Source organism: Lissotriton helveticus, chromosome 10, assembly GCF_964261635.1.
Source record: "Lissotriton helveticus chromosome 10, aLisHel1.1, whole genome shotgun sequence".
In the NCBI taxonomy this organism is placed as follows: Eukaryota; Metazoa; Chordata; class Amphibia; order Caudata; family Salamandridae; genus Lissotriton; species Lissotriton helveticus.
In genome coordinates, this window is record NC_136071.1 from 1153589593 (window position 1) to 1153612692 (window position 23100).

The window sequence follows — 23100 nt, forward strand, 5'->3', positions numbered from 1 at the left end:
GAATCTCTAGTACAAAATTATGCACATCAAAAAAACTTAAATATTTATTGCAGAAAGATATTAAAATCCGTATAATACAAGACCGTTAAAAAAATAAAAAAGGTGCAGTAGCTCAATGTATTGAAACATGCTGAATACTTCCAGCTCTTCTAGAAATACGAAAGCAGAGCAAAAAATGAACATGTTGCCCTAAATATATCCTCTCTGGTTGTCACTGTGAGGTAGGAAAACAGAGCAGAAGAATGTAAAGGAACCTTTCCATTTTCTTAGAAAATCTGCTTAAATTGTGCTCCATGACCTGATCTGCCTTACACCATGGCTGCTGGCAGCAGGCATTTTTGAGACCTAAACTTAAATAAGTTATTACAGTAGAGTTCTGATGTCATTTCTTTATAATAGGAGACTGTGTCACAAGTCTCTGATTATATAGAAGTTAGAGACCTGTATTTAATATAGGGATTGCAGAGTTCCATGTATTTATAATATGAAATATAGTCTATGTAATGTATCACTATTCTACTTTATCATAATGTATGTAAAATGCGTCATGACGATATATGATTGCTGTATGTTTAAAAAGCTAATAAAATAAGTTTAAAAAAAATCATAATGTATGTAAAAATGGAAGCAGTGAAGTATGGGTAGGTTCCAAGTTTAGGTGTAGGGCAGCTCATACATAGTGTACCCTACAATACCACGAACACTCTGAATCTGTACCACGGACACTCTGAATCTGGTCACCTCAAATTTCTGTTTTTCTAGTAAAGTTTTTAAGCATATGATTAGCACAGCGCTATCCACGCTGAGCTGTAAAATGACAAAAGCATTTTACTACTCCAGGCACAGTATTACAGTATTGGTAAACTACAAGCCAACCTGGAATGCATAAAAGCAACCACTGACCTACATATTTTTTTCCTAGGTTGAACGTTTAATGTACCGAGCTGTTGAAACGATATTTTTTTAAGAATGTATTGGTGTTTGATTTTCAATCCCTACTTTAATTTTTTATTTTAAACTGACCTGTTAAGAGTCATTTTGTGTTGGTTAAAGTGCTCCTCAAGAAAATCAATCAGCCCCATAGTTCCAATGCGATCCAGCTATTTTTGCAGGTATGTTGGACTCCCCTCCATCTTTATCTCCGGATAAAAAATGAAAGTGTTTTTGACGGCACAATTTCCTAGCCCAGTGCGTCCAAAAGGGAGCCCTTGAAGTGTACTCTATTTCTCTGGAACTTCAAATGCATTCGTGCCAGAAAATGTTGTGCCTGATGCAACTATGCATGGTGATGGTGTGCATTTGCAGCCAAAAACACTTGCATTTCTAAAATTGAAAACAAAGTTCCATTGATTTCTCGGCAAGGTCTGACTGCTGCGATTGTGTGTAGATCTGTGTGCTGCAGACATGTTCTGTGCTGTTGCCTATCCTTATGCAGTAAAATGAACTCACTGTGCTGCCGGCTACACTTCGTTACTGATCAGCAGATGCCAGGGTGCTGCTGTTAACCAGTGCTCTACAGCGTGTTAGGTGGTGTGTTTATGGCTGTGGTGCTGCTAGCAACAAGTGCCGCACGATACTTGAATAAGCTGCTACATGCATCTGCTCAAAGGGGCGGGAGAGGCTTCGGTTGTGACCCTTAACTGACGGTGCCCCTTTCTCCAGTTCCTGTGCAATGGAGCCCACTTCCAAAACTGTTGCCAAAGTGCTAGAGAGAGACCCTTCCAATTGTATGGCTGCCATTAGTCTTAATGGAAGAAAACACGGCTCCTTGGAGTTGGATAGTAAAATAAAAAAATAAAAAACTTCGGCAAAGCCAGTTGGCCTGGACTTGGCTGACCGACTTTTGGCATTGCTAACGCTTGTTTTGTTTCATTATTGCTTTTGGAAAACTTTGTTTGACAACTTGTGGAGGAAAGGAATTCTACTTCAAAAAAGACTTTAATCGTTTTTGTTTTTTTATCCGGGTAAAACCCATTTAGAGGGGAAAAATAGTAGCATTGGTTCGACTCTGACATTTCGTCAGAACCACTTTGATTTTGATGTAACAGTTCTAAACTACTGAAAATGAAGTCCGCAGCCCCCATCCTCGGGTTAGTTTGGTTTGTGCCGTTCAGAAACGGAAGAAGCGGTCTACTCCCTCATGGAGTAGTCTGACCAAGTACCTGCTCCCAGTCGCATCCGATGACGCTGGTACATATGGGTCAACCAGCTCCTTTTATCTGAATGGGCCCAAGGTTATCGTGCGTGTGTACACGTTCAGCACCGGGCTGCTCACAGGATTGATGGATAATTTATCTTCGTTGTTAGTTTGGCGTCGGGTCAAACAAGGGCATTAGTGCTGCAAAAACTGGGCCCAGAGCTTCACGCTTTCTATTTGCTGCCCACTTCATTTCTGCCCCGGTGCATTACTGCAAACCATGCAAACACATGCTTCTCTGGACATTAATAGCCTTACCCCTGGCGTTCCTTATGTCTACAAAGTATTCAGGAAAAATGCCAACTTCATATGCCGATTATTCTATTCAGAGTTACTGAACAATGGGGGAACCCAAACATCCACTGGACCTGGGTCATATGCGGTACAAAATGAGGTGGTCACAGTGGAAATATATTTAACACTAAACCCAACATCACCTTAAATAATTCCATTTGTCCAATTTATTTATATTGCAACATGTTTACATTTGTATTCAGTTTTTGCACAAATATCTACGTAGTTATAATAAGGTGCTCCAAAGCGGAAGAAAGGAGTGCTCAAAGATGTGCGCTAGTGAGGGTTGTCAGAAAAGGAAAGGCAGTGAGCAGTATTTACATCAACTACTGATTGTGATTTAGCCAGACACTTTGAAGGCTAAATATGCATAAAAGAACATAGCATTCTGATGAGACAGTAAATCAGTTGTTATCTGTACGTGAAAACAAATGAGATCGTCGGACCAAGACAGGTGCTGAGCAAGAAACATACCTCCTCGCTCTGTCAGTCACTGGATCTCTGGCGAGTGGGGCTGTTTCGTTGTCTGGTTAAATGAGACTGCAGAGAGGTCAACGTGCACGCGCCCGAGCAGCATGTTGCCCAATCCGCCGCTGAATGCTGACATTGCCAGCCCGATGGGGCGGATGTCAGCGTGAGGCATGACGTGTTGCTCATGGGATATCTAAAGAATGTATCCTTTTGCACTCCAGAACATTGAGGACCGAGTTAATGTCCCCGCCCCTGGTGCCCAATGAGACCTTTTCGAGGACCACCTACTTAATACTCCCTGGTGAATGACTCGGTGTCTGAAAATGCACCGCTAACGGTGCCACATCTGACCCTGCTACAATGTTGTTAGATGCAGACCTTTACTTTCTGGCATGTTCGTCCTATATACATCTGATTGCATGGGCAAATGATAGCGTAAAATACGTCAGTAGTGTGCTGTTTGTAACTCAGTGGCCTTTTTTCGATGGTTAGACTGCATGCTTTGTACCAGCCCCATTTGTAGTGACTCACAATCCGGTAGGTGCCATGAAGTTTGAATGGAAGGTTGCGGCGAAGGCTCAAGGAGTGAGCGGACCACATGGTCACGTACGCTTTGGCCCTTTTTATATGAATGCATAGGGGTATCAACCAATTCTAGATCGTCTAAGATCAGTTTCCAGTGGTTATTCACAATCCTTCTGATTTAATTGCTGCGAGTACAGTAGGTGGTAACACATTCTGTTTACGGGATCATTGGTGCGTGACTTTGGTGTTAGGAGAGTCTCTCTTGGGTTGAGCTATAGGTCTACCCAACCATTAGTCTGGTGCTGGCCGCAGCCTTGAAGCTCCACGAGCCCCTCTCTCTCTTAGGAAGCACATGCCCTGCATATTGCTTCATTTGGACCAGGAAGTGACTAACGGAATTTCTTGCCCTTGCAGCAGAATCAAAACAAAAACTGTGTGCTTTTGCCCTTAAAATGGCTGTTTAATGGCCTGGTTATGATTTGGACGCAAAGATAGTGTGATTTGCAAAGGATTACGCAGTGTGGAAGCCAAGTTTGTGACCCGTGTCATTCGATTAAAGTTGCCAAGTTTAGTTAACCTCTTGCGGACATCTATTCCCATGTAGACTCGATGGTCTATTGAAATCGGAGAATCCCTGATTAGTCATTCCTGCCCTCAGGCTCCCAAAGCCTGAACTGAACACATCGTTTGCTGGACATGTGCCTGGATGTGACCGGCTAACCCGCTCTTCGAAAAAGTGCAGCGAGGCTCCCTTGAAAGTGAGTCAAGCGCTTGGTGTCTGCATTTGTAGATTATCTTACACTGTTTATATAGTGCCCTAATTAATCACCAAAGGCGTCCAAATTATACCCAGGATAGTGGAATCTACTCAATTGTCTTGATGGCCAAGTGATAGAGTAAAAAAAAGTAATTGACGCCCTACGGTTAACTTGAAAATGTCCCCTTGAACCTACATTGACATTCCTGAATTAAACAAGATACCTTGTAGGTTTCTTGATTAAAAATATTTACAGTAAGGCAGCCAAAGACCCTTAACTCTGCATTGGTAAGATGTTTATTTTGTTATAACCAGGGGGCTGCATCTGACAACTGTCTGCTTCTTTAAAACTATTAACTCTGTTCAAAAATGAGTTTTTAAAACTGTATATTATATAACTTTTAAATCAATTACTTTATTTAGGTGGTAAACTCTGTAAGATGTTTCTATCTATTTGAAAGATCTCCCCAGTACACAGTTGCTTAGTACATCATGGTGAGAATGTTGCAGTTACACAAAATGTTGATGTTGCTACATGTGCTTGAGTTGTAGTCTAGGATTATAGTCTCATTCGGATCAGAGCGTCTCAAGACTTGATGAGCTGGACAATATGGAGTGATATGCTTTCTACAAAGAAGATAGTTAACAAGCGATGGTCATACTTTCGACCTATGCCCTTCTAAAATAGTTGTCAACCATCCAAGAGAGTGTCTGTCGATATTGACCACCTCCTATCTAAGTTAGGGTGAGAAGAACTAACGTTGATAGAAACGTGGAGGACTCTGCTATTGTCCACGCTCTACTTCATGTGGAATTTCAGAAAGCCTACGTTTACCCTAGAGCCCTGTGGTATAAATCTTACGATTCCCACCTTAAAAAAAGCTTGTGGAAGAAAGAAGGGTGTATTGAGGGGATTTCATTTTATATCCAAGGCTTTTTGGTGGATTAAACTAAATATATCGGAGATGCAATTACTCTGTGCTAATCCGAATTCTAGACCAGAAGCTCGGACACGAAGCCTATACGATCAGTCTCAGCGTCGCAAATCTCTTTTGTGGCTAATTTGTCACATATCACTGTTCTGTACATGCAATGATCCAGTTCTAAATGGGATCAAATGGGATTATCGAAAAATAGTTTTCACCCTCGATGGGGCACACAGTCAGCACTAGCATATATCCCTGAGAGTGTCCTATTCAAAGTGAGTGGGGCACGACTGATGATGGTGAGTGAGCCGTTGTTTGTTTTGATAATAAGATCTTGCTGGAAAAGTTAACTATAGTCATGAGATCGGAAGGCTCGATGAACTAGGTTGACGTCACTTGCATAAGAGTGTTCCACAGGCGTCTGTGTGAGGGATACCGTACTACTATAACCTGTGGAGTGCGTCAGTTGTCATCACTTTCGCCCCCTCCGTTAATCATACGTTTATAACCCTTTCACAAGCTTTTGCTACCTTGGGGTGTCACAATTATGCTAATGATAAATAGCAAGTATTCTTTTAGTTATTAGGTGCATATGAAAAGATTCATTGTCACAAAATAGTTAATGTAAATGTAAATGTATTTCGATTTATATAGCGCACGAATCACCCAGGGGTCTCAAGGCGCTTGCTTAGGGAACCCGTCCTGGTATTCCCCTGTGAGATACCCCGGCAGCGTATCCACAAGGTGAAAGCCAGGCATCCCGCCGCGAGGGGCCGTAGTGGAGATTAAGCAAGCTATTGCCCAGAGTCGCAGAGTGTGACCCCGTGAGTCGAGTAGGCACCGGAGCGAGAATTGTCGAGTCCGTGGAATTTTGAGCCCGAGACCCGCCGAGGCGGGGAATCGAACCCTGGTCCACGGCCGATCTCAGCTTCCGGGTCTGCCGCCTCTAACCACTGAGCCACGCTTCTCCTTAATTTGTGCTTCGAAGTCTTGAATGCTTGCCAGCTTACCCACGTTTAATGGCAATAAAAACCAAGCTTGTGTTCGCATGCTCAAAAAGGTTTCAAAGCTGGTTCTTCAATTTAAATGATTCACAGTCGAAACCTATTCAACTCTCACTCTGCAGAAGATTAAGACCTTGGGTGTTACAATGCACACTCGGTTGTCTATGAAACATCAAATTAGTGTACCATCCCTTGTATTTGTTACTTGAAGCTGCAGTGCACGTTTTAACCCACGGTACAGGACATAAAGGATGGATACACTCTGGTAAAGTAATTGTTGGATCTACGATGGACTGCTGCAATGGCATGTATGTTGGCTGCCTAAGAAGCAGCCTTTGTTACTCAAGAATGCTGACGCAGGAATAGTACCTACGTTGCTTAGACATTGCCATATAATTTCCTAGAAGTCACTCCAAGGATAATGTTCAAGACAGTCCGCTTCTTTGACCTGTAAAGCCTTTCGACCAAGGCACCTTCCTACATTAAGAAATATTTTTTTCTGTTCTATGCCAAAGAGGGCTTAAAGCAGATGTGCTTGTACCCCAAAAATCAAGGGTATTTCCATAAGTTGAGAATCTTTCTCTTACAAAGGTTACCACATTTTGAAATTAAGTGCCACTGCAGATCTGACTTTAAGATCTTCTTCATAAAAAACATTACTTTCCCCCCAATACCGAATATCCATCTCGGGCTTTAGATGTTTGGTAATATAGTATAAAGTTCCACAGGGCTTTTGGCAACCTCTTTATCTTAAATAGAATTTTTATTTTGACTTGAAAGCATTCAATGACCAGACGGCACATGCTGCCAAGAAACCCATCCAGGATTATGCGCATGAATGCGCGTCACTCATCTGTGAGGGATTTGCTTTCGAGTCAAATATAGAAGTCCGGATTTACAGCAAGTGCTTCACTTGGAAACTCATCTTTGAAGACTGCACAGCAATGATTACAGACTCACAGGTTGGAGTGCAAGGAAAAAGATCACTCCTCCAAAAGAATCTTCTCTAATTTGCTCTTCCACTGAGGGAGACTATTTCTTCATAGGGCATCCTGAAGAAAGTTACTCCTCACCCCCATTAACCGAGGGGCATTTTCACACTTTGGGTACACTGGGATCAAACACCCAAAGCATAGCTCCCTGGACAAGTATAAGGCACCAGGGTCTCTATGGGAAATGTACAAATACTTGTTAGACTGTCTTCTCGATTCCACCATAGATATAATTTTACGGCGTTTGGTCAGTTGTGCAGCAAATTTTACCATAGTCATGCATGATGTTCGTATAACACTTGAACAACTCACATTGTAAACAGCTTCTTCTAGTTCTCCAGCCTTGGAGATCTAAATGCAGACTACATCAAAAGCTGCAAAATCATTTAAAATGAAAAGTGATGGCTGCCGCCACAGGATAAGCTTTTTGTCCAATGCATCAAAGGTGGCTAGTGCTTTTATGCTCCTTGGTAGTTAGGCGTGCTTCCAGTGGGAATCTAGGCATATGTTTGCTGAACATATCACTGAAAGACGCAATTTTTTGAGCACATTTTAAGGCCAAAAAGATGGTGTGGCAGCATTGCTTAGAGAAATTGCAATGGTACTTTCATGCAAATTATACAAAAATATGATGGATTGAATGCTTGGATTAATATAGGTCACTGGTAATTACTCGGGAGGCATCCCAATCCATCATTATTTTGCAGACCAAGCAACCTTAGTTTGGACCCAGCCAGTGTGTCTTGACCTTGCTCCAATGAGAACAGTCAATCCTGAATATGCCAGGCCCTCCCTGAATCGGAACACAAGCAACCTAAGGCAAGTTTTGCCCTAGTTGGAGCTCATTATTCTTGCATGAGTTTATTCCAGTGTTACTAGGGCAAACCAGTCCTGGGTTGTTTGCGTTTTGGATCAGAGTGGACCTGGCTTGGCAGTTCTGGTTGAACTACTCCCATTGGAGCACGGTCAATGCTGATTTGGATATGGGTCCAGTGTGAGGTGGCATAGTGTGCAAAATAACGATGGACTGGAATGTGGCAAAGAGTAATTACCAGTGGCTGATAACACGTCTAGCATTCAATTCATCATTTTTTTCTTAATATACTACGCTACTTCCATGTGACATTGCCCTTGGTTAAGGATCTTGCGCCCCAGACCTAATGATCAACTGACCGTTATGAACCTGTTTTATTTCACTTCCTTATTTAGCACCCACATGGATGACTGGAGACAGATACATTGAAGGCTGTCAGACTTGAAAAGAGAAGGGTGTTCACAGGAAGCATTTAATGTCTGAAGAACGGTTAAATCACCAAAGAGTTAACACGCCCATCAGCCATACCAACACAAAATTCAGCCCATTGAGGGAGTTTTTCAGAAGCCATGGGATACAGCAGGGAAGACAGTGCAAGTTTCGATCAGTAACTCCTTGCTCCTCCCCTCCCTGTCAGCTGCCCATTGAGGGAAAATGTCAGCCCATATAGCAGAGTGGCAAAACGTCTCAAATGACAGATGGGTCTGAGCATTATGTAAATTGCTATACTTTGAAGGCAACTCCTTCCACCAATGTTTGGACCACAGCAAATAGACATCCACTAGGGTAGTCGGAAGCAGAAGATGCAGACTTTGCTGCAAACTCAAGTAGAGGAACCTTTCTTCAAGAGATCCGCTAACAAATGAGATGTTCAAAACACTAACCCTTCGCTTGATCTTCTTTTATTACTATTAAACGGCTTGATTATGCACATTAGATCTTCAGGGTGTGTGTTCCTGTTCCAGTAGCACAAAGCAACTAAATTTCGGAGTTTTTGCTTTTCAGTTTTAAGTCTACCCGTGACGTCTCTAATTGCAGGGTGGTAGTGTCAGCTCACCTCAGTGGGAACACAATTTTCATCTATCTTTACTTACATAACTGCCATATAAAATGTATGAACTAGTAAAATGTTTCTCCTTTAACAGCTCTCTAGGATTACAAAAGACCGCATCAGCGATGCAAACCTAGGTCTCCAGCTCAATCACAACAAAGCAATCTTGGTTACAGTACAGAAAATCCAGTATTTTGGAACCAGGAAAATGAGAGGACTGTTTTTGTTCCTAAAATGAAATGGCTTTCTCCAAGTCAAACACCTGCCAACAGCATGTCCGATATTGGAACTGCTGAGGCACACGTTTTGTCCTACATATATATTATTTTTCCACTGTACATCTTAACACAAGGGCACTGCAAAAGTACCTCATGGACCCATGGTGCCATCATACAGTAAACTGAAATGTCAAGCTTACCATGTCCTCCGTTCTCTACTGTGGTAGAAGTGAGCCAGGAGCAAGTGGAATGGTATTCTTTTTCAAAAGGAATTCTCATCAGGCAGACAACTGCTTTGGAGTCCCCCCCCCAAATTATTATAATTTTTTTGCAAGAACCATACACTCTTTTCTACCTGAGTAAGGGGGCTTTAAGATCAGGTTTTCTTTTCTCACCGATTAGTTTTCTATTTCCAAGCGAACCACATTAGTGTCCTATGTTGAAATACATTTTAGAGAACAAGTATTGACAATTCCAATAGTTCTGGCTTTAAAGGGATGTTATATGGTAATGTAAAGCATTACAGGTAAATAGCATGGGGATGGATATGTATTTGTGTGGAAGCAAACAAGTGTAGAATAACATTGGTGAAGGATAAAAGGTCAGGTAACTGCACTTTCAAGCTAGACTAAGAATCCATGTAGGTTAATGCGTGTCCTCCTCCCAACTGTGCTGCTTATCTAGTTATCTAAGACACTTAAATAACATTCCAGTGTCATGTGTGTGCCCTGAATGTTAGAGTGTAGGCATTATAGATAAAATAACACTTTTTTGTGGCAGCACACAACTTCTGCCCAATCAAAACATGTACTCCCAGCTCTCAACATGTGGGCGGAGCCAAAACCCCTTTCTAGTGATAATACATAATTGTCTGGGAACAGCTGCGCTGTCAAAGCAGACCATGAAAAGGAGCTTGTAGCAGTCTGATAAAATAGACTGGAAATGATGGCTACACACTTTGATTCCTTTTGGGGGGCAAGCAAATAGTCTTTTTCTCTCAAATCTTGAATTGTCAAAACCCAAATGGGAATTTTAGTTTAAGAAGTTCTACTGACAAACGTGAATGGTAAAGAGCTAAAAAAAAGCAGGAAATCGATGAATGTTATGTAACACAGATTTGTACGGCAAACATATCACCCGATAATGTATCCTGGGATCTCGTGGGGTCACAGGTTGTCCCAGAGTGTACACGGTCACCATAATAAGGAAAACTGATGTGGTCAAAAAGAAAACATTTTCCAATGTGTGGTCGAAGTGAGGAATGTGTGCAATTTAAATGGCATAGTTTAAAAGTAACATTCACTTACAAAGTGCAAGAGCTGGTGATGAAACCAGTGAACCTGATCCACCAAGCATGTTGTCGAAGAGTGATTGTCTTAACAAGAGTCTCCCACATGTGGTCATGTTTTATTGTCAAACGGTAGTTATGTTCAGGGAAAACTCAATCCAATCACTTGGGGGGGAAAAAAGTGAGTTTTTTTAACAGGGGCTCAAATAAGTCTCAGAATCAGAAATTAGTATAGAACCCTGCGACTAAGAGAATGTATTTCATTTTGAGGTATTACGAGAAGTGTTCCACCATGCATGTGGTGTACCTGCATGCAATTGGCATGGGAAGAACAGAAAAATAGAAGATCATAGTCCACATTGTATCAATTCAGCAGTGTGTGGCTATTCAAAATTAAAGTAGATAGATGTTGCAGTACGTGCTTCTGGAGTGGGCACATCCATCCAGCTATCCAGTACAATCGTTTTACAGTGGTATTCTTGCATTATTGTCCATTCAGAAAAATTAATGTGGACGAGAAGAGAAATGAGCCACAGAGGCTATCATTAATTACCAATCACTACCTAAAGGTAACCATTTGTGTTTCGGCACAGTTTCCAGCTGATGAGTGGCACAATATTCTCTGTTTAATACCGTTCATCCACCATTTTGGATGTTTTGTAATGTATCCGAGCCATATGTGCCCTGCATGGTCAAGTTACTATTTCACCAACAAACTGTACTCCACTTGGGGAGAGGCATAGAATCTGCCCTGATCACCATTTGGGATGACCTGAAAACATCTGTGGATAACTCTCAGCAAATCTCTGTGTTGCTGCTCTTCTGCTCGACTGTTAGACGTTTTTAACATTATTCACTACTGCAGTTAACTACTTATCCCTCCTAGTAGGACTAACACTCATAAAGCAAAATATCATTGACTGGCTTTCCTTCCTGCTCAACAGATGGAGAATGAACGTGCTTCTTCCATCCTCTCATGATCCAGACAGATGTACCTCAATATTCAACCATTGCTCCACTCCATCTACTTGAGCCACCCTACAAGACCATTTTCAGTCTTTTCAACCTGATGTGCTGCAGCTATACAAACACAAATGGTATGAAACTGGAAAGTGCAAATGTTCGTCATTGCTCAGAATCTAACCATTATCATGAGCCTTTGACCAATGGATATGAATTAATCTCCTGAATTTCATTTCTCACAAAACTGAGATCATCACTTGTGGAAAATGGAAGATCTATCATCATTTTTACAGTCTTGCCCCCCCCCATAACTTAGAGTACCACACCAGCTGTCAACCGAAGTGAGGAGCTTAGGAGTGACCATGGGCTTGAGACGTTCCCTGGCTTCCAAGTCACAAGAGGCACATTTTAAACCCAAACACCGTTCCCTCACCTAGGAATTTCACAGATTCCCCAGACAACCAGCTCCCTTATTCTATAGGTTGACTGTGCGAACACTCTCTCATAGTTTCTTACTCACAGAGAATTCATAATGCTGCAGCAAGACAACTTGTACACTCCAAGCTTCAAAGGTATGCATAGAACAGTCTGGTCTGGCATAGTAATTGATTATCCCGTCTTAAAAGTAATTCATGGGGGTGGGGACTTCTTTGTGTGTGCAAGTGGGTAAGTTTATCTATTCACCTCTGCCAAGGATAAGGACCATCAACCATCACCTGAAATTCAGGAATTATGAAGGCCTGGCTTGGGAAAGCAAAGGCTACAGGAACTAGGATTGAACCGACTAGTTCATTCTTCTGACAAGACTGGTTAACAATTGTGCCTTTTGCTACACTGGCTAGTCACTGCAGCAATTGTGTTATGGCTGCACTGTAACCAGTAAGTCTCCACCGAATAGAAGCTGGTAGACAGTAAACTTTTCAGCTCTGGACACCATCTGTCTACGGAAACCAGGCAGCCCACTAGCACACAGAAATGTGCTTGTGCATGCAGCATTGATTTTTTTTTTTGTCCGTATTTGGGGGGGACCTACAGATTCTGATTGAGAAGAAAAAGTAGCAGTTTACTGTGGTACTTTTACTACGTTTAATCTATGGCCCACTTTTTTTTTTTGCAGAGTTTTATATAGCGCGAACTAGACCCGAACCGAATCAGCCCTATGTGATTTCCCCAACATAGGATAATGTATTGACCACCGTTTGTGTGTGTAAATAAATATATATATATATATATATATATATATATATATATATATATATATAAACTTTTTTGCTGTGTAAATAGTTACCTCGCACCTCATACTCGGAAGGAGCTAGAAACTTCTTTTTTTCCCTGTGGAGTACCATATTTTTACGTTCCTTTATTTATTTTCTATAAATACAGTTCCATCCTTTTGCTGTAGCTCTGACTGTCTTCCATATCAGAGTTCTAACCTATTATATATATATATATAACTTCCTGCAGCAGGCCTTGGCTCTCCACAGGTATCTAGGGCTGAGCAGTCAAGTACTTTGTCTGATTAAAACCCACTAGTATGACAGACCTCCAGATGCTAACGGTAAATAGTACTCACTATGTATATTTCCGAGTAACACCTGCTGCCACAGAACATGGAGATAAGGTCTCCTTGGCAGACTACTCTGTCCTGTCAGAAGACATAATATTTAAATTGTAGAATGCCCCAACTACTCCATGTGGTGATACATTTACGTTGTGCGATACACGTCTAGACAGATGGCCAAAGGCCTTCTTTATTAGTATTAAGATGCTCTAGGTTGAAGTCCAGGACATATTTATATGTTGTTTAAAGGACCTGTGTTTTACCTTTCACACCACTAGATGTTCAAACCCTCTTTCAATTTTCAGAGCTTTTCTTGGGGATCTATGCTTTATTTAGCATTTGTGTGTAGCGGTGGGTACCTCAATGATTAACAAGACTTTTTGCATACAAATCTTCATTTACCAACCAAATTCAGTCAAATGTTCTTCTTTTTAAAATTTGCCATCTAAACTGCAAGTCTCCTTTTCGTTTTCACTTCTTTTCTGAATCACCAGGTATTTATTATTATTATACCCTCTGGTAGATAACTCCACAAATTGCAGAGACATTTCTTAATTACTGAATTGCTTCCAGGTGCATATGTTGCATTATTATTTGTATTGCACGGGTACGAATTTAATATTTCATGTTTACTGCCATACATTAGTTTTCAAAATGGATTTGATGCTTGTGGTGGGGAGGGCAAGAACTTTTATAGGATCTGAAATTAATGTCAAAAGAAAATGCTTTACTTTGATTTATTCAACGCAATCAGACTACTCCAGATGTTCCATTGTATACATTGCTGGCATGGTGTGACGGGGTACTACTCATTGGCGTCATAGAGTAATGTGAGGACGAAGAGCATCATTAAATCTGCAGTGAGAAAATTTTTCTCAGCTTGGAAATGCCACAAAGATCTACTAGTGCTATGAAGGCAGCTGAATAGCATTTCATAATAGCACTAGAACTGACATAAGTTGCCTTTGCTATTGCTCCAGCCGCTCCTTTGCTCTATTAGAAGCTTGTCTGCTAGTGAGTGCAGCAGCAACCTTGTTGCAGTGGCACCTTCTCTTCCTGTGATTAATTTCATTTGTTAAAATTTAAAACCTGTTACCTGCTAAAATATGTGGTCAGCATCAATATTACTTTCGATTAATGGTTACCTAATATTATTTTACCAGAAGAAAGTGCTTTTGAGAATCACCTTTTTATTACCCCTTTTGAGCTGGCTAGTTTCCTTGAACTTGCTTATGTGTCTGATGTAATTCTCAACTGGATAATTATATTTTGATTTCTATCGACAGACTTTGTTTGATAATCAGAACAATGCTGCAAAAAAGGAGGAGGAGGAAGAAGAAGCCAAAAGTAAAACTGACACCAACAAGAACAAAAATGACTCCAAGAAGATGTCTGTTGAGAGAGTTTACCAGAAAAAGACGCAGCTCGAGCATATCCTCCTCCGTCCAGACACATACATCGGGTCAGTGGAACATTTAACCCAGGTACGTTCCTTGTGCTTCTGTAAGAGTTATTGGTTTTTATCCTGTCTTTTCATACTGGTCAAAGTATCATGGACAGAAGACATGACTTTTAGCACATCTGTTGTCTGAAGTGAGCAAAGCCTCGAGATTGAGGCATGAGGTGACTGCCAGCACTCTAAGACACTGCATCAACAAACAGTTGGGCTCAGGTGTGGAATTAGGACTGCATTTAAACTAATAAAAAAAATGCTAACCACAAGCTGTTTAATTCAAAGTTGTTTGTCATTAACTCTGGCAATTTCTCCAGGTAACAGAAATGTCTTATGCTCACTTACCATTCAGTATTTTGAATGTATGCTGATATGGCTAGGTTTTGTCAGTCATCTCCATATAGGTAAAGTAACTGAATACTTGTAAAATATGTTGTGGGTAATCATGAATTAGTATAAACATATATCTTGTCTTTTTGTGGGAGTGAGAACATCCTCGGATTGGTTTATTGGTTTCCCCAAATAAGTTTTGTTTTAACATAAAAATACCTTAAATCTGTTATTAGATATACAGTGGTCTGGGATTCGTTATGAGATTGGCATTATTTGGTGTCTGTTTCAGCCTTTATTGCGAAAATGCATTTGATATGTTCATGGTCTCAAATAATGTGTTTAACCCAAATTAGCCTTGGTGAATGATTGAGTAATATATCGTCCGGAAAAGCCCCACCCACATTGTGACATACTTTGTCATTGGCTCTCCCGGCCACCTTCATAGGGTATTGCCACAAGGGTGGCCTCAACCTCAGAGGGAGGGAGATAGAATAATTGGCATTTAGGGATCCAGCATTTTTAGTTTAAGCTATCTCTGTGTAAACCCAAAAGAGTTACCTTTATTCTTAGGCTACATGAGGCATGGGTAAAAAAAAAATCAGTAGGATGTATATAGAGATATTATGTTGGTCATCTTTTCTATCAACCTGTTTAGGCCCCTTTGATAGCCCAATAAGAATCTTGGGCCTTCTTCAGGCTAAACAAGGATCCCCTAACAGTCTGTGCATCGCCTTTTGCCCATGCAAAAAGGCGTGTGTAAATCTTACCTTTACAACCAGTCTATTTGAATAAGTCTGTAAATACAAAGTAGTTAGCTCTACATACCATCATGCATCTGTAGCTGGAAAAAAACTATTGTTACTTTTTTTTCTTATTTATTGTCTCGTTGTGTTCACAGTGAATAGTGAATGCAAAGCACACATGCTAAAAAACTTGAACACGCCCAGGTGGTGTAGTCACTTACTGTTTAGTTTATGAATGAACGATCCATTGGCCTTGTCTGAGGGCGACCTCTTCTGTAGTCACACACTTAGAAAAAAGAACAAATAAGCTTCTTTCCCTTACACCCTTCACCTGTACCAGATACTTGTCTGACTTGACATCTGCCTCTTACATTGCATGTTTATAATGGCCTGTGTATATGGACACTACTTTCTATTTGAGTCCAATGTTATAAGAAAGGCCTTCATCCTTATGTTACATAATCTGCATCTTTTTGTTAGTCATTGTATGTTTTTAGTTCAGCTCCACATGCTTAGGTCTCTTTCAAGTGGGTTTGCCATAAAGATATAACCCACACGTTTTTTGCTTAAGGCGAAGTAATCTGAACTAGCCACTGGTTTGCTCAGTCTACAAAACACTCGGCTGTAAGTACACTTATTCTCCTAAGCAGTCTCAAGTTTCGAACATACTGCCACACATCCAATAACCTAGTGAGAGAAGTGGGTTAAATCTATTAAGACTCTGGCATTCATGATATATTCACACTTAAAACATTTGCTTCTTTTGTTTACACATCAATGAATCGAACGAATGCACCAATTGGTAACGTGGAATCTCCAGCATCATGAATATTGGAAATTAATGTCCCATCTGTTTTATAAGTCTTTCTTACTATGGTAGCTTAATCAGTAAATCTCATGGCATCTAAACACTTTTTGCTGTTCATTAAAACTTTATACTGAATATCGAAGAGCACCAATATGTGAACTTTTGCATGTTGAGACGAGATAATTTGAAGGATGATCTAAAATCTATAGTTTGGGTAGATCATGAAGATGACCCAGTGTACGGAAAATGAAGGGGAGTCCTTGCTTGAGGGCACAAGTATATACTGCCCAGTGTTTTCTAGTGCGGTATGGTTTTGCTTTGATATGTTAGCAGAGGTACACATTATTAAGTAGGTGCATAGATCACTGTTGAGTATTTTTTCTCACATCTAGTGGACAGACAAGTGCTTAACCTCACAGATACGTTTCACCTCTCATTTGTCGCTTGACAGAATCTTCATGTCTCCTGAATAAATGAGGTGCGAAGGTACTGATGCTGTGGACATCAGTAGTTATGTATGTGAAATATTTTGAAGTAGAATCCTTAATGATATTGAAAAAAAGAGTAAGCTATGAGGTGAGGAAGTGTAGTAGGCCAGTAGTAAAAGCAGGTGGAGAGAAAAAATGAAAGAGAAAGTGAGACTTCTACAACTTTCAGCGTTGTAGTTGTTATGGGTTCTCCTTAAGGAAGCCCATACTGTGAGTGTGGATGTTTTTGTCCAGCTTTGCCTTTTTCCCAATTGGTTCACAATTTTCTGCACTGCACGTCGTACCTTAAAAGGCATTTCTAAAAATGTCTCTCACTTGGAAGTTTTGGAGCCCATGTTAATTGGGGTCCCCACTCCCAATCTCCCTGGCAGGAACCATGCCCATACATCACAAACCATCACACCTGGTTCCATTTGTTTTCATTTTTTTGTTCTTAAAAAAAAGTTTTATTGATTTTCAATTTAAAGAAACAAAAGGCACCATTACCATGTATATCGTCACTCATGCATCTACATGGGCACTTGTCACCTTACAGTGACCCTTTAAATGTACCTTAACTGAACTCTTCAGTATTTCGTTCCCCAACTTTTCCCATGCCTTTTCTCACATCCCCATATTATCTACATAGGACTTGCCAGGTAGTTGTATCCTACTCCTGGTCACAAATTGGGACTATTCACATATGCCATATTGCGGCAATCACATGGCACAGAGTCCCACTTTTCTGTAATGGACCCTAAAGAAGTAATTCCAAAGCACATTCCAATGCACATTTGGAACTCTATTCTCAATTCTGTCTGTCTTTTGACCATTTTTTTTGTAAAATTTTTATTTTATTTTGAGTTGCACAAGAAAATAAACAGAGGGCTGCGGGGGAACCGCACAGAACCCAAAACATGGTAAAATCCTTGTACGCACATCAACAGTGACTCAAGCCATTCCATATGCATATCCAGCCCAGGCGCGAGACCACATAGCAATTAGGACCATTGTACACAGTGTTCTACCAGCTTGTCATTAGGTCAGTCCAGCTGAGACAACCAGTGCCGCAATGTGCCGGACCCCAGCCCTCCAAGTGCCATACAAGCGGTGCAGATAAGCAGTTCGTGGATCCTCCACAGCCCAAAGACAGAAACAACCAACATCCCCACCCCACCCCCTCCCTCCCCCCGGTGGTGACGCCATTCACTCAACACTCAATCATACCTACATCACACTTGAAAGAGGTGCATCGACCTCAAAGAGGCCGGACATACGGCCGAGGGCAACCCCTTAGACAGAAACGTAACCAGAGGACCCCACTGATACCGGAAATTCTTATACTGGCCCAGGAAGATGTCCGCCACTCTCTCCAGACTGAGCAACCTCCACAGCCGCGCGTGCCACAAGGAGACCGCCGGGGCCTCCTTCTTCTTCCAGGCCGCAGCCAGTGTGAGCTTCGCTGCGCCGAGGCACAGCCACAAAATCTTTTTATCTGCTCTGGTCTGATAGATGAGGCCAGGGTCCCGCAGCCCAAGCAGGACACAGGCCATAGTCATCAATGGGATAAGTCAAGATGTCCTTCATGTGGGAGAGGATTTCCTCCCAGTACGGACGGATCACCGGGCAGTCCCACCAGATATGGCGGAAGTCCCCCAAAAGTCCGCAACCCCTCCAGCACTTATCCGAGGTCCTCGGGAAAATGCGGTGAAGCCTAGTCGGGCACATATACCATTGCATGACCGTTTTGAGGTGGGCTTCCCTCAAGTGCAAGGAATGGTTAAAGGACGACAAGTCGCGCCACAGCGCCGACCATTCCGCGTCTGAGACATCTCGCCCCAGCATTTCCTCCCATTGCCCCATATAACGAGGTCGAGGAGCTATCGCCGATTGAAGCAGCAGCTGGTAAAGGAAGGAAATGGCCCCCTTCATGGCAGACGTCCGCAAAATAAAAGCTTCGAACGGCGTCGGTGGTCTCGTAGCCGCCTCCACCACTCCAGGCGACGTAGCCCAGTGAAGCAGCTGCACATGCCGGAATTGCTCAGTCTGGGGAACCCCATAATCCCTCATACAATTAGCGAAAGTGAGGGTGTCCAGGCCGTGGAACAAATGGGTCAACGCCCGACACCCCCCCTCCCTCCACACCGCAAACGGCCCCTCTTGTAGCGCCGGCGGGAAAGCCGGGTTGAAATGCAAGGGCGTAAACGGCGAAGGGAACGTGGTCCAACGGTCATCTCCCGCCAGTGAGTCCCACACCTTCAACACCGTGCCGGTGGGAGTGCTGATATATGCATTGAGGGGGCGGTCCTTCTTCGGTTTCCAGGCCAGGTCCCAGATTGACCTGCCGGCAACGCATCGGTCCATATGGAGCCAGTGTTTCTCGGAGGTCTGTTGCGACCATTCTACCAAAACTCTTAGTTGCGCTGCTTTGTAATACAACTGCAGGTCCGGGAGCCCAACCCCACCCTACGATCTCGGCCGACGGAGAACCGCATAGGAGACCCGTGCCTGACCCCCCTGCCACACGAAACGCAATAAAGAAGTCTTGAGGCGCCGAAAGAAATCGCTGCCCACGGGGATAGGCAAGGCTTGGAACAAATATAAGAATTTAGGGAGGAGGACCATCTTCACGGCATGGATTCTGCCCAGCCATGACAGAAACTTCGGCTTCCACCTATCCAATTCCGCCCGGGATTTCGCCAGCAGGGATGGGAAATTAGCCTGGAATAGCCCGCCCACCGTCGGAGTCAGATGGACCCCCAGGTAGACAATCGAACCCGTGGCCCAGGCCAATGGAGTCAGCGGCAGCACCCTGTCCCTCTCGACCTGCGACAGGGTAAGATTCAGGATGTGCGACTTGCTATAGTTGACCTTAAAGCCCGCCACTCCCTCAAACTCCAACAGGGCCTCCCGGACGCAAGGAAGCGAGCTCTCCGGGTCAGTAACAGAGAGCAAGACATCGTCCGCGAAGAGCGAAATCTTATGCTGTTCCCCCGCGAATGGTAAACCTCGGATCCCCTCATGCTCCCGCACCGCCACCGCCAGCGGCTCAATGCTCAGCGCGAATAGCAGGGGGGACAGAGGGCAACCCTGTCTGGTGCCGCGAGTGTGAGCAAAAAATGCCGACACATGACCATTCACCGCAACCCGGGACCGGGGGCAGCAGTAGTTGGCCCTCACCATAGTGATGAAGGTCTCCGAAAAACCAAAGGCAGTCATGGTATTGAAAAGGAACCCCCAATCCACCCGATCGAAGGCCTTCTCGGCGTCCAGGCCCACTAGAACCGCCGGTATACGAAATCGTTCCGCTTTTTCTATAAGATGCACCACCCGACGTGTGTTATCATGCGTCTGGCGTCCCTTGATGAAGCCAGACTGGTCCGGGTGGATCAGCGCCGGCATAAGGTCTTGGAGCCTACGCGCCAGGATCGCCGAATATAGTTTGGCGTCCAGATTAAGAAGCGCTATCGGGCGAAAGGAGGCGCATTGTGCCGGATCCTTCCCCGGCTTTGGCAATACCGTAATCATCGCCTCTGCCAGGGAGCCAGTGGAGGAACCAGAGGCGGCCACATCATTAAAAAGGGCGACCAAGAAATCACAAAGCTCGGAGGCGTAAGATTTATAAAACACAGCAGTGTAACCGTCCGGACCAGGCGCCTTGTGAAGCTTCAAGTTCGTAATAGCCGCTAGCACCTCTTCCCTGGTAATCGGTGCCCCTAAGAGCTCATTCCATTCCTTAGACACCTGCGGAAGGGTTAGACGCCCCAGGTATGCCTTCTGGGCAGCCGTTCCTAGTTGTTCCCCCCTGTATAGGTCCGAGTAAAAGCGACCGAAGAGGGCCGCCTTCGTCTCGTCCCGATGCTGCAGCTGTCCAGCAGAGTCGCGAATCCCTCCAATGTACTCACGTTCCCGCCTGTCACGAAGCTGTCGGGCCAAGTGCCTCCCCACCTTATTACCACAAGAGTAGGACTGTCGGCCCAACCTCAGTAGGGTAAACTCCGCCCTGTTATTGTAATGGGCCCTCAGTTTCCCCCGTACCGCCGTGAGGGGCCGGAGGGTCACCCTCGAGGGGTTGAGTTTATGCGCCTGCTCGAGAGAGGCCAGTTCAGCCTCCAGGGCCTCCCTCTCCCTACGTCGCATCCTATTGAGTTGTGCGTTAAGGCCCAAACAAGTGCCCCTGATGGACGCCTTAAAGGCATCCCACGTGTTGGTTACCGAGGTATCCGACGGTGGGTTGAGGGCAAAGAACTCCCTAATGGCCACCCGCAGCGCCTTGTTAGAAGCCTCGTCTCGAAGCACCGAGGCCGGGAAATACCATTTCCGTTGCCCGGAGCCTGTCGACGACCAGCGCAGAGTAAGTACCAGCATGCTGTGGTCCGAGACCGAGAGGGGCAGTATGGTGGAGTCAAGGACATCTCCTCTAAGAGCCTGGCTAAGGAATATATGGTCCAGTCGGGAATATGAGCGGTGTACATTAGAAAAAAACGTGTAATCCCTGGACGTTGGATGTAGAGACCGCCACCCATCAACCAACCCCATGTCCACCACTTTTTGCCGCGACACCTCTGAGAACACACCAGTATCCGCCCTGCGAGCGCCAGAACAATCCAGCGCCCCGTCCCACACCAAATTACAGTCCCCCATGATGAACAACTGCCCTTCAACAAAATCACCCACTTTCTGCAGTAAACTTTGTAAAAACTTATTCTGGCCAGTATTAGGAGCATACAGCACAACAAAGGTACAGAGCCTCCCCTGAACCAACCCCCTCACCATCAACCAGCGACCCTCCCTGTCCGTGCGCATCGCCATAGGCTGGAAACGCAGCGAGGCATGGAAGAGGAGGGCCACCCCCCTGTGCTTTGTGGAAGCAGAGGATCTGTATATCAGAGGATATGCCTTATGCTTAAGCCGCAGCTCATCCGTGCGTGTAAGGTGAGTTTCCTGCAGACCCACTATATCCAAGTGGTGGTCCGTTATGTATTTCCACACCCTATGCCTTTTCTGCGGAGAGTTCAGTCCCTTAACATTCCATGTCCCTATGCTAACAAGCATCGGGAGACAAAAAACAAGAATCCTCTATAACTCGGGGGCAGGCCCTCCACCCCCGCCGGAAGATGCCCTGGGCACAACACATGTTAAGATCAAGCCCCCGCCAACCCTCCGCCCCACAGTCCCAACCTCGAGTCCCATGCCCACCCGCCACGCATCCCCCACACCAACAGCACCTCTCAGTCTCCCACTCACCACCACACAGCACCAGCCACAGCACAACCGCGTCACCACCAACACCCCCCCTCGCCCCCAACCCCAACACCCCAAACAACCCCACCAAGACCCTCCCCCCCCCCCAGAAATCCCCCCACAAACCATCAGAAGTCCAAAAGAGTCCTCCATGGGACGGCAAGGAGACATCGGCCGATGTCCCCCACGAGTCTCGCATCTGGGCGTCTTCTCCCAAAGTACATACGAACCCATGATACCTATAGGGGTGCGCCCCTCCGGCGCCAGCCAGATCCCTCTTCAGAAATCACGCCGCCCCGGAACCAAGCTGAGAGGCAGATAGCGTGGCGGTGGCAACCGAGGCCACCGCGTCGACCCGTTCTTGCATGCTGGTGGGCCTGTCAGGCACCCTCCTCCCCCCCTCCCCGCCCACCCTGTGCCAGGAGGGGGACCTCCGCCGGCCCCTTGCAGAGGGACTCCTGTCGCCAGGTGAAGCATCCGGTCCGTCGATCCCCAGGAGATCCATGGCCGCTTGAAGGGACCTGATCTGTTCAAGCCTGTTGTTCCAACGAAATATGATGCGGAACGGGTGGCCCCAGGAGTAAGCAATGTCGCGGTCCCGCAGGAAGGCAGTCACTGGCCTGAATTCACGCCGCTTCTGAAGTGTAGAGGCTGCCAAATCCTGGTACAGCTGCGGGTGGTGTCCACGAAACTGGATAGACGTAGCCTCCCGGGCCTTCTTCAGAATGCGCTCTTTCAACTGAAAATCGTGGATGCAGACTAGAATGTCCGGCGGAGGGCCCCCCCCGCGCCTAGGAAGACCAACCCTATGGGCCCTGTCCATCTTGACATCCGTAAGTTCTTCGTCGCCCAAGATCTGCCGGAACAGCTCCAGGATATAGCCTCTCAAATCGCCGGACTCCCCGTCCCATGGTACCGACTTAATACGGATGTTGTTCCGCCTGGAGCGGTTCTCCAGATCCTCCGCGTGGGACTGCAGATCCAGATTCTG

General features: G+C 44.5%; 1 protein-coding gene across 5 annotated transcripts in view; it reads left to right on the forward strand.

Moving 5' to 3' along the window:
* TOP2B (DNA topoisomerase II beta) overlaps positions 1-23100 on the forward strand; it is a 607938-nt gene that overhangs the window by 105013 nt on the left and 479825 nt on the right. For all 5 annotated transcript variants that reach the window (XM_078663968.1, XM_078663967.1, XM_078663969.1 and 2 more), the window contains exon 2: positions 14348-14545. In XM_078663968.1, the coding sequence (XP_078520094.1) occupies positions 14348-14545 (198 nt within the window). The remainder of the gene's footprint in view (positions 1-14347; positions 14546-23100) is intronic.